Source organism: Poecilia reticulata, chromosome 17 (genome assembly GCF_904066995.2).
Source record: "Poecilia reticulata chromosome 17, P_reticulata-male-v2, whole genome shotgun sequence".
NCBI classification, from domain to species: domain Eukaryota; kingdom Metazoa; phylum Chordata; class Actinopteri; order Cyprinodontiformes; family Poeciliidae; genus Poecilia; species Poecilia reticulata.
Window position 1 is genome coordinate 17,878,247 of NC_088846.1, and position 27,341 is coordinate 17,905,587.

Below are 27,341 nucleotides of genomic sequence, written 5' to 3' on the forward strand. Positions count from 1 at the left end.
ATAAATAGATTTTTTAAGAGCATGCAGATATTTTATTCAGTCCAATACATAACAGTTATTTTTCTATTAATGTGCAAAAAATGACTGTTTTGGGAATAAATAAAAGTTATTAAAAAGAAAAAAAAAAAAAATATATATATATATATATATATATATATATATATATATAGTTTAATAGTGTTCTGTGTTTAAAACCCAGCTTAGTGAAGCCAAATGTGGTTATTTTCCAAACTAGGTTGCTACGTACTGTAATTATCTCTATGTCTGAGTATATAAGCTTTATATCAGCTATCATATTGCTGTTATTGTCTTGTTTCAGTTTATGCTGAATTTAAGTTTTCATGTAAAAAAAAAAAAAAAAAAAGTTTAGAATAAAAAACTATTTTAAACGTACAGAACAATTTCTCTTGGTTTTTAGTTGTAAATAACTGTAGTAAAACGTTATCTAAAACTTTTGACCTATACAAGATTTGGACTCCTGAATATGAAGTTTGAGAACCCCTGGAGTAGATCATGCTTCAGACAGTTATCTTTCCAGTGTTGTTGTGTTCACACTGCCCCCTTCTGTCCTGACTAGTAGGAGAGGTCTCTGATAAAACAACAACAAACCCCCCAATGATCTGTCAGCACAGATAGACAGGATGAAAAACCGTACTTTTAAGAAGTTAAGGTGGTGTCACAATGATAGCCCCAAATAAAACTTTCACGAATAATGTTAAACATCAATTATTTAGTTGTTCATTTATAGTGTTATGACATTTAACATGTTTTCCCATTTGCGTCTTTTTAAAAGCCACAGTGTATGCTTAACTTTTCAAGTCTATATGAAGCAGTTAAGATGATGTGTAGCACTGATATGACTGTTTAAACACTATAAAACAAAAATCAATTTTCTACAAGAACTAAATGTGATTCAGTTAAGAATCCAAATTGAAAACAGCGTTTCCCCAGGGTTCTTTAGAAAGCCAGTGGATAGTGCGCACACAACATCCCTTTGTGCACACTATTTACCCCTGGATTGCTCCAGGCTAATGTCTCAATAATTTTCACTCCTTTCTCAGGTCCTTCCCACAAAGGACTTAACTAATGATCCATGGACAAAATGAAGCATTTAAATTTATTCATTAATCATTCATCTCCAGCTCATTGAAAATGCTAAACTTCCACAAAATTAAGATTGAATATTGAAAAGTGATTGAGGGAGACAGCTTTCAGTGGGTGAAGACATCGGAGGAGAGCGGGGTACCGAAACAAAAACAGGGTGCTTTCCTCAAGACGGTGGTCGCATGGACGTGGTCAAAGTGGCCAAAGTGCACTAAATGCTACTTAAGGTCACGAGGTTTCACTGGTTGTAATTAGATCTTGAAATCTGGAGAAGCGTAGAATTTCTGTCAACACTGCCTGTAATTATTCTCTTTTCCAATTAATGGTGACATAGATTAATTATCTGATGAGGCAAAGCCAATTGCAATCATTCACCCAGCTAAAATTAGATCAGTCCTGACAGCAGCATGAAAGTCACCTGTTTCATTGTTATGGATTTGCTGCAAGTGAAGAGGGGGGGAGATAGTGAAGCATGCTAGGGTAAGTAAGTTGTCTCGTACAGGTGAATGTCCAATTACACTGCTACTTGAACTGGAGGTATCTACTCATTCACTTCAGTGGCATCTGGACTGGTTTGCTTGTTCTTCTCAGCGTTTTTGGTGGTGGTAGAGCTCTCGCTGATGGACTGTAGAAACACCAAGATAAGCTGAATTTCTTCTGAAAACTGTCCCTGTTTAAACAAGAAAAAAGAACAAACAGACCAATTAGTATAGAAGCATTAATATGCTAAGTTCATAGTTTGTGCATTCCCCAGACACAGTTGATGTGTTTGGCAGTGTGCGACGTGAACCAACCATCAGACTTTGACCTTTCAACTCCATATACCCTCTGCTCTCTTGTTCACTTCAGCTGACCACCTGGATTTTATTATTTAGTCAGTTCCTCCTAGTTTACGCAAAATAAAGAATATATTTCTCAAAACAGTAAGCTAGTCTCTCACAATGAAGCATGTTTTGCCATTAGTTTTGCTTTTATTTAAACTTACTAGTGAGTAAAACCACAAACATCCTGCATCTTTTTCTCTAAAGGAGGTTTGAGCACAGCTATTTGTTAAACTATATATAGCAAGCATTTTTCCAAGACAAACAAACTCATCCCATTCTTGTCACTGAGCTGAGACAAATAATTTGTTTTCCAATATGAAGGATAAAGAATGACACAAATATGCTGGAAATTACATGACTGACTTTAAATTAGGTAAAAGTAAATTCCCTATGTTTTTTGCTGTGTTAAGAGTTTTTTTTACAGGGGGCTGGGGTGATTTTTGTTGAGCTGGTAATAATGAAAAAAAAAAAAACAATTATTAATTTTTAATAAAAAGAAAAATCTAACCTTTTTGTGGCCTGTGGATGTCAAGGCAAAAAGTTTACACATCATGTCATATTACCTGTCATCTAACTCGCCGACTGCCTAGAACTCCATTCCTAATTGACCATCTCTCCATGTGGGTTTGTTTCATTTTGGCAAGTTTGCTTCTGTGTATGCATCTTAAAATTATATGTTTCATCCTTCAAAGAAATCAGATTCAACTGAGTCGCCGAGAGCCAAAAGGATTTTGGAGCTTTGGCTGTGTTAAGTGTTTGTTTTGCATCCAGACACCTGGAGCTAAGTTCAGCTGATTCTTTGCAGACATTTTTGTCTGCATCTGTGCTCAATGATTTCTAAAGGTATGTCAAGTCCAGCACACATCCAAACCTGGAGTAAAGGAGAGCAACAGTGTTGTCATGTTTAGAAACTGACAGAAGCAGTGCTGTACACTGTTACCAGATGTGTCTGGAAGCCAAAAAGACCATCATAGGGAAGCCGCATATCTGGGTATACAGCCAGCTTCATTAGCAACAAATACTACAGAATGTGTCAGACTCAAAAGGCACATTCCTTTTTTCCTTTTTTTTTTACATGGATATGTAGTATTATTTGAAATGCTGGCAGAGTTTTTAGCATTGCAATGTTTTTTGCTCTTTCAACACTTCCCCTCAGAATTACAATTAGGTAATAAAATCCCTCATTTGACTGTCAAAATCATATTCCTTTTGATATCTGAGGGCCCTTTAGGCTCTTGATAGGTTTAATCAGGTTAATTCTTATAGAAATTACAAAAAAAAAAACTATTCCCTAAATAAATGATGTACAACTTAGTAGTAGACCTGTCTTGTAGAGTACAAGCAGACTGTGATTAGTATTAGGTGGTATATTTGTAAACTGTTTGATTTTAACCGTGGAAATAAAAGGAATGTCGATTTTTCTTTATGAGAGTAGTTAAGAATTCGAAGAGAAGGTGTAATGCTTCAGATTAAATTAATGTGACCGACGAGTCATGAGAGACTGACCTGATGTTTATGAGGCTGGGTGAGTAATGGACTTTAAAGTCACTGAAAGTGGCTACAAGTATGAGAGTAAAGTTACCGGCTTGCTCTTATTTTTGTAGGGAGGCAGAATAACGCTCCCGGTGAACCGTGTCCAGGTTCAGTGCTCCTCTGCTTTAAAAACCTCGGCATCCAGATTTTCTATTAAACTGCCTGGCAGTGTCAACTAGCTTGGGAATGTGAACCAGCCTGGCCATGCAGAAATTCTCTGACTAACAATTATATCAGAAACAGGATCTTGGATTACTGTCCCCTGGGACTGGGGCAGTGGGCGTCTGCTCCAATCATTACTGGCCATTCAACAAAGCTCTGCACTGCTCTCTGCTGTTAGCCATTGTCAATTATGCCATCCCTAGTGTAAACTCGCAGAACACAAAGCTGAACTGCCAGTTCTGGCAGAAGTGTAACAGGATGACAGCCCACCGCCCCTCCGATCCCACCCCCACCCACCCCAGGGTTTCTCAGCCTTCCTTCCCTCAAGCTAGTTATGAGAAAACTGCCATTTGGCGTCTGAAAGAGCAAACCTGACCTTTCTTATGTTCTGCTTGTGGGGTTAAGTGGACATGATGGATTAGTGTAGGCCTCATCAGGACTCAGCCTGGTTTAACTCCAGTAACAACCAGTATCACTTCCATTGATTTCTGCACTTCCTTAGTTCTAAAAAGCCAAATAATATTTAGAATCGCGTCAATTTACTTTCAATTCATAGTGCAGCATCTCAAGACCTCCTCATCAAGGTCTTAAAATTTACGCAGTAGTGCAGAGTGTAAATTTACGCCTGTTCTTAAACTCTCAAGGTGCATTTCTTTGGCTCCTAAGGGTTATTTCTCCTTGTGTACGTTATGGAGGATAGTCCTTCTCCTGCACTCTTCTTTAGGAGCCAGTTTAAAGTGAGTGCTGCCTGCTCTGATGGAACCTGTGCTGAGCTGTGACGGGTGACGGTGCGGTGCGCTTGAATACACCAGCTCTTTTGTCCTTCACACTCTGCAGCTCCCTGATAGCTCCTCCCCCTGTGCCCCACTACTCCCTGCCTTGAACAGTGATCTGCTGGGGCCTTTTGAGGCTGGGCTGTTGAGAAATAGCTGCTCCCTGTAATGTCTAGACCGGACCCGTCAAAGAACATGTCAGTAGCCGGAGGAGAGGAAACAGAGGAGGAGACCTCTTAATAGTTTTTTTCACCGAACTCGTTAAATTAGGTGTGCCACATTAAAATAACTTAATGCATTTGGCAAACATGGCCACTTTTAGATTTGGAGGGTGCCATTGTTAAGATAAAGATGAAGTAAAAAAGAGGATATAGATCATAACAGGGAGGCACACCACCTGGCTCTGTGGAAATGCTGGACAGGACATTTTTATAAAGATTCATCACTGTCCCGCTGTCCGCTTCGACCTCATCGCACATCACAGAACAGATTAGACACCGATTATCCTCTAATTGAAGATCCCTACTTTTCAACCTTGCAGAATATGCTCCGACTCTGTGCAAGACAGACAGAAGGTTATCATATTCACAAAGAAGAGAAAGTTGTAACACATGGATATCCCCCATGTGTTGTGGTGAAGTCTGTATTAACTAACATGAAAACAAAACAGAAAATAGGCTTCAACAGTTCATTTGCTGTTAGCGATCAGATGATTCAGGTACACACTCAGAGCCATGCAAAAGTATTCACACCCCTTTAACTTTTGTACGTTACAAAAACAAACTTCATTAGGACTTCATATGTCGGACAAACACAAAGTAGTGCATAATTGTGAACTGAAGAAAAAGCAATACATAGTTTCCATAAAATTTTACACATGAATATCTGAAATGTGCGGCATGCATCTGTATTTAGTCCCCGTGATAAAATACTGCTAACCACCTTTAACTGTGGTTAAAGTTGCAGATGTTTAGGGGGGTTGTCTGCACCAGCTTTGGGAAATTAGATATTTTTTGTACTTTACATAAAATTTCACTTTCAGTGAGCTAGGATGGAGTGTCCATTCTATCTCATTAAACATAAAAGTCCCACTAAAAACTTATATTCTTCTATTCTTATTTTTTTTATTGATTTTTATTTCCATGGGCATCAGGCATGTCACATATTGGGCTGTATATCAAGAAACGTAGATCTACACAATTCTACTGTAGCATTATCTGCATGTTAAGAATTTTTGTTCTTATGGAAGACAGAACAAAAATTCTCTAGTGCTACATAAGTTACTAGTTGGGGTTTTGTGGTGGCACAGGGGTAAAGCACAACCGCTGTATGTCCTCGTATGTATGTCCTTAATCCTCGATGCGGCCATCACAGGTTCGAGTCCTGGCCTGATGACCTTTGCCACATGTCTTCCCCCTCTCTCATTACCCACTTTCCTGCCTGACCACTCTCAAATAAAGGCCACTAGAGCCAATAAAACTTAAAAGAAAAAGTTACTAATTAGTACTTCTGTACTAGTTACTATTTCTGACCAGTACAGAATTCTGATGCTTTCATGATTCTGGAGTACAGATTTGTGGAGTACACAACTAATAGTTGTAGAGTCACCAGATTCCCTGCCCTCCATCATGAATCTCTATAGCTCCTCCAGAGCTACCTTCAGCAGAGGCTGAGTCTCTGATTCACGCTTTTCTTGCTTAGCATTTTGTTGATGGCCATATCTTGTCTTGTTAACTTTAAGTGGTCTGATACTTTTTGATAATTTGCAGCTTTGTAATAAAGTGAAATTATAAATATGTGGATTCTTTAGGCAACTACTGAGGACATAATTGCACCGAATTTTATTTTTTAAGGGTATTACAGCATGCTTGCTTTTACTTAGAACAGTTTTTCATTACAGTCCACATTAATGATTGCACCTGTCCAATAAAAGCCTACCAAAACACATAATTAAGAATATAATGTGACAAAATAAAAAAATAAAAAATATCAAGGCATGTGAATATTTTTAGAAAGCAATATGTATACTTATTCAGAGAGGCAGACAGACATAAAGTAATTGAATAAATCTCCCCAGTCACACAGATAATTCATCACATCAGTCTGATGAGTGAATGTATAGACTGTAATATAAGAGTAGTGTCTTTAACTCCACTGCAGCACTGAGGCAAGTCACTTTGGTAGATATTTGCCTGGCTGCTCTTGCTTGGCAAAGACGACACAAGGCAACTGACTAGCTGGATCAGGCTCAAACAATGCAACGCATAACAAGGAGTTACTGTAGTATGCAAAAGAATATGCTACCATCTGTTAGCATACCTACGCTGGGATGAATGTTGAATGAAAGGGATTTGCTATGTAAAAGCATAGTGTAGTTGGTGCAGTTTTCCAGCCTGTTTTCTGCATATATGTGCAAATACCTGGGCAATTGATATTTTCTGGGAAGTTTGTCGGGCAACAGTCTGGCACTCTTCCAGGTCAACCAAGAAGCGGAGGCTGCGTTGTTCTAAGTATTTTACCAAAACCTTGTGCATCCTCTTCTGCAACAAAGAGAGCTGGGGGGGAGAGAAGGCAGAAAAAAGGAATTGGTAAGGCAGGAGAGGAAATTAATGGCAGTGTTCAAGAAGAATGATGGAGGGGAATAGAGAAAGCAGTCAATAGCCCATTCTGCAGTACACGGGCCTGACAGGAATTTCACAGTCTCTTGGTTTCTCTGCCCACTCGTGTGCACTCATCAGAATCCAGTCACATCTGGCTGCCAGGATGGGGGGTTAATTTTCTCTAAATGCTTCAGCAGTTTTGTTCTAGCCGAGGCAAACTCTGTGACTGCAAAGCTGATGAGTAAAATATTTCTACTTCACCCAGTTTAACTTTATACCAATCCCCTCAAGACATATTTTACACATACACACAAAGTCATGAACCCCCCACAGAAACCAGAAATTATTCCCAGTCTCTTGGAAAGACATGCTGCTTGCTTTATTATTTGAACACAGTTTCAAGCAAAGAGGTTTAAATTCTGATAGATGCCGTTGCTTTTCTTCCCTCCTCCATCTCTGCACTCTCCCTACAAAGCTTATCATTGCTTGGCAATGTGTTCCCCAGTGCATTGAAAACTAAAGCAAATTAGCTCAGTCATCAGCTCCTGAAGGAAAGACAATAACAAGAATGGTCTTTATGGTGTACCCTGTTAAAACCTAAGAGCTGAAAGCCTTCACATAAACAGAGCAGTGCTAACATCTACACTCAATTCTAAATAGTTTTAAAAAGATGTTCCTGCAAAGATATTCAAGTCCTTTATGTTTAAAGAAAAAAAAACGAGAACAATTACCAACTAATATCAGAAAAATGCCTTTGTCATTTGGACATTTATCAGAAATGAAGTATTTCTTATTGTCTGTTTCTGTTCTGTGATTGAAATTAAATTTTAAGACAACCTGTCTCTAATATTCATCAAACTTGTACTTGTATTTAAACTAAATCCTGTGCCGTGTTCTTCCTTAAAACTGTTATGGTCCTAAATTTCTGCACCTGAAAATCTTCAGGATACTTGTTGAGTTGCATTTAGTTCTGCTGATCATGGTGTCGAGTAAAACAAATTGAGCATGTTATCAGTTCATCGTTCATCTTGTTTTGCATGTTCACAGATGAAGTCGATTTGCAGTAGACAAAGTGAGAGACTACTTTTTTTTTAAGTATTTATATATATTTATCGGTAAAAAGTACAGTAATTTGCCTTAATTGCAGTAAGTAGCAACTGTAATGGGGAATCTATTTTTATGCTTGGATTTTATGCCAGTTGCTTTTTATTAATGTGTAAACGACAGCTTTCATGTTCCGCTTGGTAGCAAGGAGTTAATTGTAACAATTTTACATGTCAAAGTTGATGTCTACTCACAGGCCAGTATGACATCTCACCATGTCATAATCTTGAGTAAAAATGCAACAGTTTGACAGTATTAACACAAAAATTACAAACACAATGGCAAACACGACTCAGATGCTTTTATTAAAGACAGCAACAATTATTTATGCAGATAGAAAGATGTCATGATAATATTAACTATAACCATTAATTTTTATGCATTTTTCTTTTTTAGTCTTAGAGGAATTTAGCAAAATGTAGAAGTAGTTTTCAAGTGCTTATTGAACAGAATATATACCTTTTTGTTTGTCCTCTGTTAATAGACCAATGTTGAGAATATAATTAGCTGATACTGGCTGGTTAATTAGTCGGGGTAGTTGTGCATGTAGACCCTGTGTGGCATATAGGCTATGTCAACATAATATTTAAAGCAAATACATCTTATTTGGTGTTTTCTGTGTTATTTATGTCATATTTTTGCTATTACAGCACAAAAATTATTGGATTTTGACCAAAAAAAAGGATATCATGTTAACCATTCTCTTAAAAATAGGAAACACAAGGGAACATACCCTTCAAAAATGATGTGCTATGATCTTCTCAAGTCAGGACACAGCTACAGGAAAGTAGCTGCTCACCAAAACTTAACCAGCATTTAGAGCAATAAAATTGTGACCAACAAAGCGGGACAAGTACCAAAGTTTATCTTGTGAACACACACAATGAGGGGGAAGGCAAAAGAAATTAACAATAAATCTCCAAACTCACTGTAAGAGAACTGCAGAATTGTTTTAGAGTAATTCTGTGTCAATGCAACAAAAGCTAAATCTATTTTAATGCTTACTGCACATCTTAACCAGACAGGGTTGGCAATAAATGTGGAGGGCACTGTATGTGACATCTCTAAGTGGAACCGCATGTCAAAGAAATTCTGTGGCAGGCTGGCTTAGATGGAGACACCATGTGTGCTTCAGTGTCAGAAAGAAAGTGGAACCTGGTACTTAAAGCCATATATCTTCATTTCTTCACAAGGCAGATTCACAACAGTGTGATGGGAAAATGAAGTAACGTGAAGGTTGTAAAACCTGGCAAAGCTCATCTAAAAGATGGGTTTATTAAATAAAAAAAGGAGTTAATGATTATTCAAACAAGTATAAGTAACTCATGTGTGCTGATGTTTCATCTCTCAAATGACCCCGAAGTTGTGCATTGCATTTACCTTGTGAGTTTGTGATAAACAAATCAATAAAACATGATCTAATTTACTAAGATTTGTATTAACTGCTTTGCATGTTGAAAACATTATGAGGATAATTGGATATATAAAACAGGAAAGAAGCGGTTTTAAATGTTCACGTTGAAATCAGATTAAAAATAATGCCCCATCTACATGTCTGATATGCCGTTGATCATAAGCTTGTTATAAAACTAAAATTAGGCATAAAGCAGAAGCCGAGAGGCTGCAGAAGAAGAGTGGGGCTGAAACAAACAAAAACGGTGAAGGCTGAATCCAGAGTAAAAGAAAATCAGGCTTTGATCATGAGCGTGGAAAATCCTGTCCACAGGATTTTATTTTTGCATGCATTTTTCACTTGATAACATTCATGCAGTTAGATGAGGAATTGCTCAAGTAAAGGTATTAGTCATTTTTGGAACAAATAATATGTGTTTTTCATTGCAAGAGCAGTGTGTCTTCTTCCTGGTGTTATGGTTGTCATATGTAATTCCATTCCAGTTAAAAAGTGTCGAAAACTATAAAGATTAAAAAGTAAAATGCTGCAGAGGTGTCTCCCTTAACTAGTCAAGTGTGGACTTGAGCTATTTTACTGCTGAAAGCACATCCATTGTCTGATCGTAACCTGTGGTTGCTGTTGATCTCTTACCAACTGATGCAGTGAGGAAATTTGTAACCCAACAATAATGAAATGTTTTACCTGTGAGAATATTGCAGTGCTATAATTATAAAAATGTTGAAGTTTTTGCATGTACCATCAACCTCTTGCTTTACTCCCTTTAGAACCAAAAATACACAGTGATCATTACAATATGCCACATCCATCATCCTCCTCCACTTAAATTATCTAATCATTATTAAATTTCAGCGGTAACCTTCAGAATAAATGCAAAACTGAGTCTCCTTAAAATTTCGGTCCAAGCACAGAAAGCACAACAAGAGGAAAAAGAGATAATAGTAAAAAATAATAAAACATAATTTAAAAGAGACAATATGTTTAAAAGTTTCACTGTACCTCTGTGTAATAGCTAGACCTTTTATATGCATGGTTTTTCACTCGCAGTGCAGATACTGACTCCTGCCTGGCTTCCAAAAGAATCTTTTTCAGATCTTCATACTCGATTGCTAGTCGTTCGTTCTCAGCACGTGCAACCTCCAGGAATCCCTACACACAGGTGAAGAAAATAGCATTATGTGAACTACGTATGTCTTACACTGACGAAGCCTCTTGGCTGCCATGATCTTACCGACTCCTGCATGATGCCCCATGCCATGGCAACATCATGGCATGGGGCTAAATTCCTCATGCAGGGACAGGGAAGCTAGTCAGAGTTAATGGGAATATAGATGAAGCCCTGAATGGAAACTTGCTGGAAAACCTATAAGAGGCTGAAAAAGACTTGAGGTCAGGGTTCATCTTCTAAATGGATAATGACTCCAAATATGCAGCCAGAGCTACTGGTTTAGATCAAAGCATTGTAGTGTGTTATTAATGTGCTAGAATGGCCTAGAAAAGATCCTTCGGTACATCCAACAGGATTCAAGGATATTGATATGGACAGTCAAAAACAAAAACACAGCAGTGTCTTATTTGGAAGTGTACATCCTGCTGTCATTAGCATGAAAAGCAATGTAGTGTAGTCATTTCCTGCAGATCATCTCTATGCCAAACCTGAAGAACAGTGATGCCCAGCCTTCGTCTCCAAGCACACCACATTTTGTCCATCTTCCCACTTTTATCTCCATCAGCTTCAATACTTGCTAAATTGTTTAACAGGCAGTTTTTCCTCCACAACAAGTAAAGTGTTATCTTCTACACATTGTTGCATGTTACCCTAATCTTCATCAAAAACAGAAAACAAAAATTCCCAGCACACAGAAAAAACTGCATTGTATGGTGTGGGGAACAAGCATAAGAGGCCACTGTGGGAGAGCATGCAGCTAATAGCAGAGCAGTGATCAAGCTTTACATGATAAAATGATCAATGCTTCCAAAATGACAAAAATTGGATATAATAGTAACATACTGTAATATAACATGATATTTAACATACTTTAAAAAAAAAAGGGAAGTAACATCACTATGTAGTGGTACGGACATCTATAATCTCTTTTCAGATGCACGCATTCTATATTTGGTCTCTTCAATAAGCCAGAATAAATAATAGGAATACAGCAATGGACACCTTTTCTGTGAAATAAAGCAAAGAATTCACAGCAACGACGCTTTTTGGTGTACGTCGCCTTTTCATCAGAACAATGTTTCCTGGGTGCTGGATAAGGGGACGTGAGAATATCTCAACTGTACCTGCAAACATAATGAAGTGTGTCTCTGCAGTAAAACAGAACAGCACTAAAGTGATGAGTTTAACCCAGCAGAAAGAGGGGCTGTAAACATGACAAATGCCTGCTATTGATTTCAGGTTTAATTACTCCATGCAGCACTGACAAAGCCCATCTGATGCTGTTGTGAAGTGTAAATGGAACAAATTACACTTCATTGCCCATAAGAAACTGATAGCGTCGGCAGTTTGCATTGTTTACTCTGTCCTCGCCCAAACGTCAACGCCTGATCAAATCAAAACATAGGTGGGTGCTTGAAAATTGAAATTCGTTCACCTACTTATGGATTTAATAGAGAGGAAGTGTGGCTCCTCTTGAAATAAACACATTCAACCTGGATGTGTGTATTTTTTTGCATTTTCGATATTACCAAAGATGACCCCACATAAACTTCCTGTAACAGTGTGAGAAGAACAGACAAGCTGTGGTCAGCATATTTATTAGGATTTTCACATTCGAAGGTGTCTAATCATTCTGCTTCATGCACCATGATTTCCGGATGCACACTCTGCTTATTATGTTATGCTAATACAGACATTATGTGTGGTTTATATTGGTCTCAGTGATTAAAGTGACCCATTTCCTTAGAACCTGAAACTCTGCCTGATCTTTTTATTTAGCGGGGAGTGTTGTTGTTGTATCATCTTATTTCTTCAAGTGAAAAAGACTAAACTCCTTTTTGCATGGCTAACTTTTATCCGGCTAATGGGAGTTGTGTCTATGAGGAAGACTTTTAATTCTTAAATTGTCTCACGCCAACAACTTCTTTAAAGTTGCTGCACTTGGATGCATGGCGGCTTAAGCTCCATTGCCTTTTCTTGTTTTGAACTAATGCATTCTTGATCACCGTTTAATGAAACTATATACCACATGGCGATTTCACATTAGATAAGCCATGTGAAACCCCCATCAGCAAAGAGGCTCTGGCTGGGGCTGATAATCCTGCAGATGAAAACCTTACAATAAATAGGGGCTTCTCTTACAAAAAGACTGTTCAAATGAATGTTATTTCTTGCAGAGCAGATTCATGTTTTGGAAGCGTGTTTCATGTTACAAATGAACACAAGTCAAGATGATGTGATCCCTTTTACAAATCATATAGTCTCTTGTATTAAAATTTCTATTAAGAATGTTGGCCTACAGGTAACAAAAGCAGACAGCATCACACCTTCGACATGCATCATCAAATTCGTCCAGACAAAAAGACTACAACAGCAGCGACTTGTCATTTGTGGCAAAAGCACTTAAACGAGATTGACCATGGCTTGTAATTTTAATTGCAGACTGCTCCGTTTTCTCTGTATCTTAAGGGACGTATTGTAACAAGCAATGTGCTGACACTAATCCAGAAACAAATAAACAAAGTGTTGTTTTATTTTTTTTAGGTTTTTTTTTTACAGCTCATCTCTGACTTCACAGCATTTGACACACAAATTCATGTATTTACAGACAGTTATTGTGACATCGTTTTGTTTTCTCATACCTCTGTCTCTTCCTTTAGTCGCCTTCTGTCTCTGAGATGAGCCATGATTCTCCTCTTGAGTAGGTCTGATCGGAGCTGCCAGTTATTAATATCTGACTGCAAGGTGCTCATGATGCGAGCAGCTGATTTATTTTTAAAGTCCACCACATCTAAATCTTTTCTGCAAGGAGACGAATAAATTAGTAGAACTTCTACAATTAAAGTTATGTTTGGAGAGCAAACAAGCTGTGAACAGCCTTTATATCTCTTTGAGGTGGGCAGTAATGTACCAATAGGAAAAAAATGGGAACCTTTTAAATATAATAGTGCTAATGATACTAATATTTTCTTTGAACTTACTCAAACTCTGCTATGACTTTTGGGATGGCTTCAAGATCTTTTTCCATTTCACGAGAAGACTCTTGGTATTCTTTAGTTTTATTCCTAAGAATATTACACCTAATGATATCGTTTCTAATTCTCCATAAGGTGGCACCATGTAAATCCTGTAAGTAAAGAGAATAAAGTAATTTAAAGATGAGTGTGAAACATATTTTGTTGAAATTATTTTGTCTAATAAACTATACTGCTGAATAGTTGCAACGATTCTGCTTTAAAAAAAATAAACTTGTTCTTACCTTAGCAGCTTTAAGCTGGTCCCTTTTCAACTTGATGTCCTTCTCTAGGTCGGCTGATGTGTCTTCATGTTCACTTTGAATCTTTTCATAGGTTGTTTTCAGTTCCTTCATTCTCTGTACAATAAAAACAATGAAATGTGTTAAAGTTACTACCATTCTTACATCACGACTAATAAGAATGTTTGTAAAAGCATTAGATTAAATGGTTGTAAAGATGAACCCAACATGGCCGCCCCATGGCTGCAGTTCCAAAACAATAAGATTTTGTTGTACTTCCCTTACAAGTTTTATCACTGTAGGTGGTAGCAGAATAAGCTCAAATCCCTTTCCATGTAGTTTTGTTGTTTTCATCTTCCAAATCATATCTGAGCAATTACTCAGATTTGTTTTCAATTTTTATTTGCCAAGCACACATCTGTTCATCTTCAGATTTGCTATGAAGATGAACACATGCGTGCATTATTTTAATCCCATGTTCCCTCGTCTTTCCTGTTTTGAATCTGGCCTATATAAATTATCTGTATAACATTATTTTTGTATCCTACATGTGTGATTAGTACAGTATTAAAAAATATTTCTTTTACATTTCTTGCACAATATTTTTTAGAGCCCTTTTGTCAGTGACTTTATTTAAAACAGGGATTTCTTAAAGGAAGATTTTCTTCTTATTCCATTTCTTTCATTTAATTTTTCCATAATGCTATAAAGGTTGGATTTTCCTAATACTGCATTTTTAAAGCAACATTATGGTATAAAAATAGATTTATTTCAAGGCTTTCCACACATCTTTCCCAAAGATACCATCAAATGCGGATGGTCCTTTAAGATAAGTTTTTTTTTATTATTATCATAAATTTTAAACCAAAAAAAGATGGGTTATGTTATTTTTTCTGAATACAATGAATATGATGGGTTCAATGTTTAAAGATTTGTTTTTCATCAATAAGAGTGTGAATACCATGTATTCTTGTCTTTCCCATGTTTTAGATGAGCAAGATGCAGAGGCCTCTGTGCCGTTTAACTGTTGTACTCCAGGAAAGCTATACGACACGGAATGTCTGAATTGTGATCAAGTAAAAAGGTGAAGTTTAAAATGTTTTTTAAAAAGATTCAGTTATATTTATTTTACGAGGGTGCCAATAACTTAAAGGTTGTTTTTTTTCCAGAATTTCTTAAGTGAGATCATTTATCTGCAATAAAATACATGTATTATTTACACTTTACGCAGGTGTAATTAAATGTGTTGGCGTTTTATTTGATAACACACAACACTTTTTTAAAATAAATTGTTGTGTTTAGATATAGAATTTATTCGTCAAGTGTACCTTCACAATAGTCTCCAGAGCTTGTGTTGCAGAGTATGATTCATCAAATTCTTTCTGCAGTTTTTCAGTGGCGAGTTCTGAATAGTCATCATATTTCTTTAATTCCAAACTGATTTCTGCAACCTTCCCCTGATTGAAGAGGAAGTTATAAAATAGCCGGTTAGTCATATACTTTTAATTTACATACAACAGGTATATGTAACATTTACAAAATGTTAAGTGTTTTAAGCATAAGTAAATAAATATATTCAATCATGTTGAAACATTCAAAGAAATCCCACAAATTTACCTTTAGCTTCTCTACAGTACTCATGTTGTGAGTCAGTTCTTTTCTCAGACTCTCAATAATTATCTGCAAAGTACAGAAGGAACACTGAATATCACTGGAAGAAACAATCATGGCATGACCTGGGAATTATAGATAGAAAATAGACATATGTTTTCTCTGACCATGGCTTCCTGGTCCTCCTTGATGACGTGATTCTCCTGCTTGTCCAGTTTAGCCTTTATGATACTATGCTGCTCTATAACCTCGGTCAATTCCTCCTTGGCCGTTTCCCAATGCTCGTCATTGTCATTGATTTTCTGGAGCATCTGCTTCCTCTCCTCACGCAGATGTTTCACTTCTTTTTCGCTAACAAAGCACACAGTAAAGTATACATATGGTATGAACACAAACAAGTGACTCACCATGTAGTGCATGGTAGAATTTAATAGGGAACTATACATATTTTAGCACTAATTTGGCTTTGGTGCTGTACCTCTTACAAATTTTCGTCTGGTAGTCATCAATCTTCTGTTCACACTCCTTATTTTGTTTCAATAAGGCTTCAAGAGCTTCATTTCTTAAATAAAGATGTGCCTTTTTAATGGCAAGTTCTGCTTCCCATGTAGATGTCTGTGGTTTAGATTCAACATAGTATAGAAAAACGGATCACAAATATATTGAGGACATTGTTGTTTTACAGTGACCTTCTGTTCCGGCATATAGAGGATTAAGTACCCTTACTGGGAAAAAAAACAAAAAACTTACAGACTTTATCTGTGTTTTCACATGTGAAAAAAATATGGCCACAAGTTCCTCATGGGATTACAATAATAAACATAGAGGGGAAAATAACTACCAAAAACTGAACACGTCTGAGAAACTAGTTTTTAGTGAATTGTAAGATACATGTGGAAGGTTTTCCTACATGTGTTTCACATCCTGCCATGCAATACAATTTCCATATGTAAAATCTGTAGAAAATATTTCATGGATTGACATTTTTCACATTTTACTGAAAATAACGTCCTTATAATTTACAATGTAATTTCCACATTTGAACTGCTTTTGTTAAACATGGAAATCACATATAATCTTAAGAGTCACAGATGATTTCCATGGATATTACATCTGACCTTTAGTGTTACATACGGGAAAATACATGTGATGTACACAGTTTAAAAAAAACGCATCTTTTAATGTGCAAAATGTGATTTTAATGAGAAGTTTCATATGTACATATACTACCTTGTGATTTTTCAAATGTAAATTGTTTTCTTTTTCCATAAGACAGTAACAATACTTACCTTTACTTCTGACTCTTTTCGAATTGATTTTCGTTTCTCTCTAAGTCGTTGATTTTTTTTTACTTCCTTCTTAATTTCAAGATTGAGATGTGAAATCTGTGACAGATAAACACACATACCACAATGGTGGGAAACAGCTTTTTGAAATTTTTAAACATTTTATAGAAAGAAAGAGAAAGAAATTAGTAGTTACTTTATCCTCTTCAGCTTTCTCAATTTTAGCAACTTCAGGGAGCTGGTCAAGAAACTCTGTCTGCTTCTTTTCTTTAAAAAGCACAGTTTGTTTTGTTTTCTCGATCCCAATAAGCATATTCTTCTTAACCATCGTCAACTTATTTAATTCTTTCCTACAAGACAAAAACATATTAAATTTGTAGTTACCGTTTGATAAAAAAAAAAAAACACTCCTTGTTGTCAACAGTATTGTTAAACAGTTTGCTTTTTGTCATACATTTTCAGATCTTATTCAGATAGATATATTAACTGGTATGAATCAACTTAGAAATATTTTTGCCATTATCCTATCTTTACCATCCATCCATTTTCTATACACCCTTGTCCCTTAATGGGGTCAGGAGGGGTGCTGGTGCCTATCTCCAGCTAACGTTCTGGGCGAGAGGCGGGGTACACCCTGGACAGGTCACCATCTGTCACAGGGCAACACAGAGACAGACAGGACACACAACCATGCACACACACGCACTCACACCTAGGGACAATTTAGAGAAACCAATTAACCTGACAGTCATGTTTTTGGACTGTGGGATGAAGCCGGAGTACCCAGAGAGAACCCACGCATGCCCAGTGAGAACATGCAAACTCCATGCAGAAAGACCGGGGCCGGGAATCGAACCCAGAACCTTCTTGCTGCAAGGCAACAGCTCTACCAACTGTGCCACTGTGCTGCCTCCTTATCTTTACCTTTGACATTAAACATGTGCTATACTATGGAAACAAAAATCCAAATAATAAAAGATGTCAATGCCTATGTTATGTTGTAGGAAGAACAGCTACAATTAATGAGAAAAATCATTAGAAAGTCTATTCAAAAGGTGATATTTGTATTATATAGATTCATACATAATATTATTGATACATTCCCAGCAAATATTTCTGTCAGTTTTAATAATTAAAACTTTCACCTCATTAAAACTAACATTCAGTTTTTCCGGAAAATCTTAATAATAGATAAGACAACTAAAAAAAATCAAACATTCTAATCCCAAAATGTGGACCTGCTGAGATCTGTGTTGATGCACTGTCCAGCCTTATGCACTTAATATAGGACCATGATCACTAATTGACAGGTAAAGTCAGATTTAATCTAAAAACATTATCCCTGTTGCTTGTGCATATTTTTCTATCACGATTTTTTCCTTCCACTCAACATTCCATTTAATATGCTTGGCTAAAACACTCTGTAAACACCAAACGTCTTTGGGAATGCCAATTTGTGGTTTGCCCTCCTTGCGTGCCAATCTCCATCTGCTGGACCACGGTCGAGTCAGTAGTCTTCCATATATTGGCCAAAACATAATATTTCTATTACCGCTTCTATATCACTTTTTCTTATTCTCGTGCAATGTTCTAACTTTCTGAATACAAAAAAGTGGGTTTTCATTTGCTGTGAGGCATAATCACCAAAAAGCTTGAAATATGTTAGCATAGATATGAGTATATCACTATTTGAACCAACTGTCTTTAATGATGTTCATTTTTTTTCAATTGAACCAACAATAAAAGTTCTTTAAGTTTTATTTTTTAAGCAAAGACGTAATAATCTACATGTTTTTTGTTCTGTTTTTTTTTTTAACTGGCCTGTAACAGAGCATGTTTATCAAAATGGAATTCAGTTGCTTCTAACTGCTACTGTAGTGTAGAAACTGCTTTTGGGTCATCTGTGTGTACAATTTTGCATTATTCAAAAAAATAGTCAAATATATATAAATACTCACAATCCGTCATCTAGCTCATCTAATATTTCCTCCCGTCTCTGCTGATGTACCACCCTTTCTTCGGTGGCTTCAGTTTCCTCCTTTTCAAGCTCCATCTCAATCTGGAGGAGATCTTCTTTTATACTTGCTTGAACGTCGTCAGCCTAAACAAGAAATGTGGTGTGATGATTTTCCAAGTTTATTTCAAAACAGTTTTATGCAGTTAGTGATATAAATACAGTGGGGCAAAAAAGTATTTAGTCAGCCACCAATTGTGCAAGTTCTCCCACTTAAAAAGATGAGAGACGCCTGTAATTTTCATCATAGATGTACCTCAACTATGAGAGACAAAAGGAGAAAAAAAATCCAGAAAATCACATTTTCTGATTTTTAAAGAATTTATTTGCAAAATATGGTGGAAAATAAGTATTTGGTCAATAACAAAAGTTCATCTCAATACTTTGTTATATACCCTTTGTTGGAAATGACAGAGATCAAACGTTTTCTGGAAGTCTTCACAAGGTTCTCACACACTGTTGGTGGTATTTTGGCCCATTCCTCCATGCAGATCTTCTCTAGAGCTGTGATGTTTTGGGGCTGTCGCTGGACAACACGGACTTTCAACTCCCTCCACAGATTTTCTATGGGGTTGACATCTGGAGACTGGCTAGGCCACTCCAGGACCTTGAAATGCTTCTTACGAAGCCACTCCTTCGTTACCCGGGTAGTGTGTTTGGGATCATCGTCCTGTTGAAAGACCCAGCCACGTTTCACCTTCAATGCCCTTGTTGATGGAAGGAAGTTTTCACTCAAAATGTGACGATACATGGCCCCATTCATTCTTTCCTTTACACGGATTAGTCGTCCTGGTCCCTTGGCAGAAAAACAGCCCTAAAGCATGATGTTTCCACCCCCATGCTTCACAGTAGGCATGGTGTTCTTTGGATGCAACTCAGCATTCATTCTCCTCCAAACACGACGAGTAGAGTTTTGACCAAAAAGTTCTACTTCGGTTTCATCTGACCATATGATATTCTCCCAGTCATCTTCTGGATCATCCAAATGCTCTCTAGCAAACTTGAGACGGGCCTTGACATGTACTGGTGTAAGCAGGGGGACACGTCTGGCACTGCAGGATTTGAGTCCCTGGCGGCGTAGTGTGTTACTGATGGTAGCCTTTGTTACTTTGGTCCCAGCTCTCTACAGGTCATTCACTAGGTTCCCCCGTGTGGTTCTGGATTTTTGCTCACTGTTCTTGTGATCATTTTGACCCCACGGGGTGTGATCTTGCGTGGAGCCCCAGATCGAGGGAGATTATCAGTGGTCTTGTAAGTGTTCCATTTTCTAATAATTGATCCCACAGTTGATTTCTTTACACCAAGCTGTTTACCTATTGCAGATTCAGTATTCCCAGCTAGGTGCAGGTTTATAATTTTGTTTCGGGTGTTCTTTGACAGCTCTCTAGTTTTGGCCATGGTGGAGTTTAGAGTGTGACTGTTTGAGGTTGTGGACAGGTGTGTTTTATACTGATAACGAGTTCAAATAGGTGCCATTAATACAGGTAACAAGTGGAGGACTCAGATAGGTGGTTTATCACCTAAAATTCCAATTAGGAAGCTGTAATGTGACAAATTGGAGCAAAAAAACATTGTATGCTTACGCAAAGGTTTGCAGTTTGCTAAAGTTTTGAAGGCTCAGAAGGCAAACCTAAAACTCCTGAGTTTTCTCTCCAGTGTGCCTTGGACAGCAGAATTAGACTAGAATGCATGAATGACTTGCATTCTACTTAAACCATTTCTTATGGTTTAAGTAGGAAATGTTAAGAAAATCCATGTGATTTAACCTTGAGTCTATAAAAAAGTTATACCATTAGAAAATATATGAAAATCAGAACCCAAAACGACAGAGGCATCTGCATAAAATCGGCTCAAATCAAATAGATTCACTATTTACTTTTACATGACACTAAATAGAGGCATTTCCCACCACAATGTTAACCCTTCAATAAGCAGCTGTTAAAAACTAGCAAGAGTTTTTTTGTTTTTTTTAATGATACTTGTTTGAAATAACAACATGTATGGATAATAGCTGGACAGAGGCTAAAATACTTTCAACTGAGGCATACCTCGGCTTGGGCAATTTCAAGCAGAAGTAAAACGTCTTCCTGGCGCTTATTGTTTTCTTTCACTATGGGGATTTGGTTTCTGGCAAACACAGTATCTTCTTGTAATTTCTGGTTGAGCAGTTCAGACTCCAACAATTTCTCCTGGACCTCGTCAACTTTCTGATTTTGCTGTTTAAGCTGCCAATTCAACTCAGCGATGTCTCTACTGCAAGCATCGTGCTCTAGTGAAGGCAAAAACCAATGATAAATAGCAAGGGTATTAGCTGGGTTTGAGAGCAACAGAACAGTACTTCTTCGCAGGAGATAAACAGATTATGCGATAGCTCACAGTCACTGACCTTTCTGAATAATTGCGGGATGCTCGTTTAGCTTCCACAGTGAAATAGCGTCAATTTTGTTCACTAGGACGTTTCGTCTTCTCTTCTCTTTCTGCAGAGCTTCCTCTGCAAACTGACGATCAGCCTCCAAACGCTCAACCAGATTCATGACTTCAGAGAGGACATCTTCTATTTTCTCCTTTAGAGGTGATTTTTGATAACCTTCTAGAGGGGAAAAAAGTTATGATGATGACACATTCCTCCAGGTTAAATTTGGCAAAACTTTTGTGAAATATTCAAGTCGACTTAACACAAGTGCATAGTGCTTAGGTGTAGATGTATTGGAGCATTACAGAAAAGAAAGTAAGTTAGAAATGTTATTCATGTGTCCTGTTTTACCTCTTGCAGTAATCGCTTTCCCTTCAACATACAAGCCTGTAGGATCAGAATCTACATCTTTGATAGAGAGTCTCTGAAGTCTGTGAAAACCACCAAAATCCTGTAATAATTTATGCAATAGGGAAAAAAAGCCAATTAAAAACAAGCAAATAATTCACCTTAAAGTTTTGATGCTTTGGAGATTATCTGGATCAATCTCTGGTCAACCTATTCGAGGCTGGCAAAAATTAAAGCAGCAAAAAATGTGTTTTGTACCGATTTTATTATAATATTTTTTTTTTTTCTCAATTCAACATGATACACACTTTATCACGGAGTATTTTTTTTACCTTCTGAAACCATTTTTTTAATAGACTCCCCATGTCTTGGATATGGCAGATAGCAGTGCTGGCACATGGTGAGGGAGTGTTCAGTAAAGCAGAAATCTGACGTCTACCAATGCACATAGCCTGAAGGTCTGCTTGATCTAATGAAAGACAAAACGTAAGGATATTTAATTCCATCAGTTCTGTTTCTCGTGTACCTTAAATAGTCACTACAAAATAAGAAGCACTTATCTTTACATAGCAGCAGAACTCACAGCCATTACAAGCAATAATCTTTTAATGGAAATAAAAATAGAAACAAGGAGGCCTTACTTGGAGCAAACACACACACACAATTGTCATAATGATACTGTGCAAAGTAATTAATAAAATGTATTTGGCTGTGAAAGATATTTTGTTTTTCTATTCGCCAGCTGATTCTAGTGGCACAGCCTTTACTGAAAAAGGAAAAAAAAAGAATCTGTCTCAAGACAAACCCAAGGGCACGTTTCCTATTTCTTCATGGTAAAAGGGCGCCATCTGGCGGGAAAATGGTGAAAGACACAGATACTGGAGTTCACAAACCTGAATTTAAAAGTAAACAATGCTTTAAAGAGAAGCCTTAAAATTTTTTGACAAAGAACATGTTGCTATTTTGAACCATTTGTCACAGATGAAAAATATTTTCTTTGTGTACGTTTCAAATTTAAAATTAAAATAAATATTTCACACAGGTCAGAAAAGTTGTTTTTTGTCATTTTAACTACTTTGTTGGTTTAATGATATTGATGCTATTGATGCCTGTTTTTGCAAGAATGGCAAAATAATGTGTTATTTTTAACCATTGTAAGTACTGTGATTTTAAGTTTCCATCAATCCCTCCTTCCTTTGAAAATCAACTCAACAACCCTGAATTTTTTCACAGAACCCAAAATTACTCTATTGCCTTGGTTCGCAAAGTGTGGCACAAGGATCTCTTGTGATACTTGGCTTTCTTTTAAAGGAGAAAGTTTGGTTACAACGATTTATAGTATAAATGCAAAGATGAATTATACAAACTCCTCAGAGAACACATTACAGATTCTCTGGGAAGTTAATTACAAGAAAAGTCTAATTACATCTGGGAAGATGAAAGTGGACACAACACTGTATTTAAAATATTATTTACATATTCTTTCCATCATAATACAAACTTTTCAGCAGCATTGGATTCTATAGAAACTTAAATTCTAGTGCCTTCCAAAAGTATTTATAATACAAATCTTTCCACATGTGACCATATGGTACCTTCAAACCTTAATGTATTTTATTGGAAGTTTATGGATCAGACCTACACAGAGTAATGCATAACTGTCAAGTGGAAAGAAAAATACAAAATGGTTTTCAAATTTAAAGTGTTGAACTTAGTGCCACTTGAAACAATACTTTAAATCACAGACTGAATTTATTTACAGATTCGTCTTTGCTTAAATACCTCAAGCTCAGGTAGAGTGGATCCATGACTTTGAGTATGTCAAATTTTATTTCAAATTTTGTAATTGTTTAATAGGTTTTCCTGCATGAGGGAGAGAAACAGGTTCATTGTCATGCCAACAGGATACCCCACAAGAAGTGTCTGGGCTCATAGTGTTTGGAAAAAAAGGTAAGATCAGCAACATTTCATACTTGACAGCTTTTTAGCAATGACGATCATTTAACTGACCAAGTGTTTAATTTGTGAGTAGCCTCTGACAAAACACAGAGTAACAAGAATTAAAGGGAAACCAAGAATAAAGCTCATTTCCTGCTGGATAGCTTTTGTGAAAAATACACACTGAAATAACCAAGTGGAGCAGGAATGTGGCAAGGTTTGCTCTAAATCATGCTGGCAGGGTTATAATGCACACAAAAAGAAACTCTAAGTCTCATAGCCAAACTGAAACGAGGTAGAGGAAACTGTATTAATAATACATTTAGTTATACATTTAAAATATCTTTGTCCACAGCCAGCAGCACCACACAGGCACCCTAATAAATTTAAGGAGGTTTATTTGGACCTCCTTAAACTGCAAATGGACAAAAATAGTTCATTTAAAAGAAACAACTATCTAAATATTTTGTTACCTTCTATTTATGTATACTGCAGGTAACTGCAATTAACAGAGATTTGCACAGTTATTGGTGCCCATGTGTAAAAAATTTTTTTTTTTAATGTTGAAATGGAGACACAGCCCTCCATAAAGTCCGTCTTTGATGCCGTTATCCAACACAACACTTTGGAGATTGTTTTTAATAGTTAAATCCTGACTCGATATACACAGTGCCATGTTGGGGTCACTACCCACACTTGTTTATAACAGTTCCAGTGACAAACAAGGCCAGTAGAAAGTTTCTTGCAGACATGTCCAGACTTGCAAAGATTAGCACACGACTACCTCATTTGACAAGCTTTTTTTTTTCTTTCTTATCTTTCCTATTTTGAAAAGTTCCAGAGTGTTGGAATATATTTAAATTAACAGGAAAGGAAAACATCAATTATTGACCAAAGTTTCTTAGACATTCTGATGAGCTTAAAAATGGCAAGTATAAATAACAAAAATGTTTCAGTTACATTATGGAGTAATTATGAATAGCTATTATAGTCAAATCAGATTATTTCTCAGTTTGGTTGTTTTCCCACGCTAAATAGATATGGTCAAATCTAATTCTTATTAGTGTCTGATTATGCCCACAGTTATGGTGGGTAGTGTAATGAAATACAAAGTCAACCACACTTATAAGCACCCACAACAAAGACATGCTAAAGGCCTTGAATTAATTAATCTTTTATGCAGCAACAATCCTGCTACAAAAATAAACTTTTATTTTGACACGATTTATGCAGTGAAGAAATTAACAGGCTATTGGTTAACACAAGATCACACCTATAGAGGAAAAATGAACAAGAGAATTTCTTAAAACAATATATTAATTACAATAATAATCTTCATCCTGTCAATGCTCTAAAGATATTGAAAGTATTCAAGCAAAAAGCTAAATGAAAGAAAGAATTGCCAGATTATGCTGCTGCAAGTAAATACTTTTAACCAAAGATTAACTAAATAAATAACTTAATGCCTGTTTCTCAATGGTGGTTCTGTGATAAATGCCATCCTGGCCATATCCAAATGTACAAAACAGCGTTGGATTCACCAAAACAAAATGAGACTATTTAACTTTATCAAGTGTAATAATTTCGATTTTTTTTTTGGTTTCGAAAATGTGTTCCACACATCATTGTTTTATCCTCAGTGTAAAATAATTAAGCCTAGGTTTAATCAGTACATGCGTCTTTCTTTCTTGCTTGTTTTGATTATTTGTTGTTGTTATGGACTTCCATACATGCACATTTTGTGCATTTTTCTCCCTAAATGATTATATGCATATTCTTTGACTGCACAGTCTATTTTTCTCACATTTAAATTTTGCCCTTACTGTACACGTTTATTCTTATTTTTATGTTTTGTCTTTGAATGGGTATTTACCCACTTACCTAAACTTGCTCCTGTGACACCTGAATGACCCCACTGTGGGACAATAAGTATAAGTAACTACTAGGCGCCAACATCCATGATTACCTTGTTGACTAGTTCGTCCTTCCTTGGATGGTAATGTGAGGGGTTTAACTTTTGGCATGTTGCAACTCTTCCAAGTGGGATATTTGCTGTGCAATAACGAACTATCTAGACGTCCTTAAAGGTCCTGAGGGAAAGCAAAGACATTTCTATCATCAAAACTAGCGTAATTGGAGACTAAAAAACTTAAAATACATCGAAATTGATCTTCTTTCACAATAAATCAGAGGGATTTAAACTCCCATGGTTACATTTTATAACAAAGTTGGTAAACAGGAGGTAAACATACCTTCACTCATCTCCGGATGTCGCTCTGTCAGCTGACGTTAACTTGACGTTTAATTAACCAAGCTAATGAGAAATTAATGAGCTGAGGGGGGTCGTTGTCATGGGAGAAAGCGAAAGCGAAAAATGCTAGCTATCAACTTACTCAAACTTTTGGCTGCCACCTCTGCCCGTTGTGTTATTGTCGCTCACCTATATGCTTAAAAGTTTAGAAATGCTTCGTGTTTCCATGCAACAAGGTTTGCTCCGAATGAATCAAGTTGCTGTCAATCTTCTGAGCGGTTTGCTAGTAACAACGGGGGCACGCGCTCGTTGGGGATAAGTTGCGTTCAAGAGCCGTTGAGAAACGTCACAAGTGTATTTTACAAAGAGCGAATATTAATATTCTCTCTTTGAATATTAATAACTGATAAGGTCAAATATGCGCAGAAAAAGGAGACAATAAAACAATAAATGCATGTGTGTGTTTAAAATAGAAATATAACATGCAGACTTGACTAAAGATCATAATTGCATATCAGTTTTTGATGCACTTCACATGTATCTTTATGGCAGGAATTGTAGACTCTACAACCTGTGGCTCCAGAGCCCCCATGTGGCTCTTTTGGCCCTTCACAGTGGGGTTGTATACAAAAATGAGTGACGCAACCAAAGGCGGGTCAGGGGGGTGTAATGGCCACCCCTACATAAATTTGCTTGGCACAATATCCCCTCACCCCTTTTCAACCTTCCCCAACCACACTTCTAGCTAATAGTATTATTTAAGATATGAGAGAACATAGTTGTTTTTTATTCTAGTTAGTTAGTTTATTTGTTTGTTTGTTTGTTACCTAAGGCTTTGGTTTCCTTTATTAGCAAGTCTATAGACTCTCCAAGTCCCCAATCCCCTCGTCCATCAACCCCCAATGACAACGTCCCCCAACCCCTTTCCAACTTTTGAAATAAATGGTAGCAGCATCACGCTGAGATGATATGTTGTTCTAGTAGGGACAGGGAGGAAAGTTAGATGTAGAGATGGATGGAGCAAAATCCAACCATCCTAAAATATCTATTTTGCTTCCACATCAAACTCGTCCCACTGTTGTGTTGATTGGGCACAATTAATTCCATTAAAATATTTGTCTGTCGTTTCACAAAATGTAAAAAAAAGTTTAAGAGGTAGGAATACGTTTTTTTTTTCACTTCTAAGTTTCCGTCTTGTTTTATAGGTCGAAAACAATGTGTCAGAACAACTGAAATAGAATAGAATATACTTTATTGATCCCAACTGAGAAATTGCTTAATTTAAATAGAATTTAAATATAACACCTTAATGTTCGCCTTGTTAGCGAGAAATTAAATGTTTATTCATTTTATCATGGACATTTTCAGTAGAAAACATTTTGTAGTTGCATTTATATTCACACTTCCCTTAATTGACTTCAATCAATATCCCAGTTCTACTTGTCTAAATTACGTCATCTTCTCAAGACAAAAAGCTTAACCTGTAAACTCATTTCATTTGGACTCGTATAACTACACAGTTCGATGGTGTAATTCTTCTCTTGT

The 27,341-nt window shown here is 36.7% G+C and overlaps 1 protein-coding gene across 2 annotated transcripts; it reads right to left on the reverse strand.

Moving 5' to 3' along the window:
* Positions 1 to 1,103: 1,103 nt before the first annotated feature.
* On the reverse strand, positions 1,104 to 26,143 carry ccdc178 (coiled-coil domain containing 178). Of its 2 annotated transcripts, XM_008434236.2 has the most exons (20): positions 25,939 to 26,143; positions 25,798 to 25,859; positions 25,512 to 25,635; positions 21,940 to 22,076; positions 21,611 to 21,710; positions 21,233 to 21,436; positions 20,895 to 21,115; positions 18,791 to 18,933; positions 17,029 to 17,182; positions 16,836 to 16,931; positions 16,025 to 16,161; positions 15,714 to 15,897; positions 15,553 to 15,615; positions 15,264 to 15,392; positions 13,939 to 14,052; positions 13,661 to 13,806; positions 13,322 to 13,481; positions 10,511 to 10,660; positions 6,817 to 6,951; positions 1,104 to 1,774 (listed from the first exon to the last, which is right to left on the reverse strand). In XM_008434236.2, exons 3-20 carry the CDS (start codon positions 25,567 to 25,569, stop codon positions 1,646 to 1,648), a joined length of 2,460 nt encoding a protein of 819 aa, XP_008432458.2. In that variant the 5' UTR covers positions 25,570 to 25,635; positions 25,798 to 25,859; positions 25,939 to 26,143; the 3' UTR covers positions 1,104 to 1,645. The 2 variants fall into 2 exon arrangements, with proteins under 2 accessions (XP_008432458.2, XP_081454395.1); XM_081598269.1 differs by lacking the exon at positions 10,511 to 10,660 and having other exon boundaries at positions 25,798 to 26,143.
* Between the last annotated feature and the right edge of the window lie 1,198 nt (positions 26,144 to 27,341).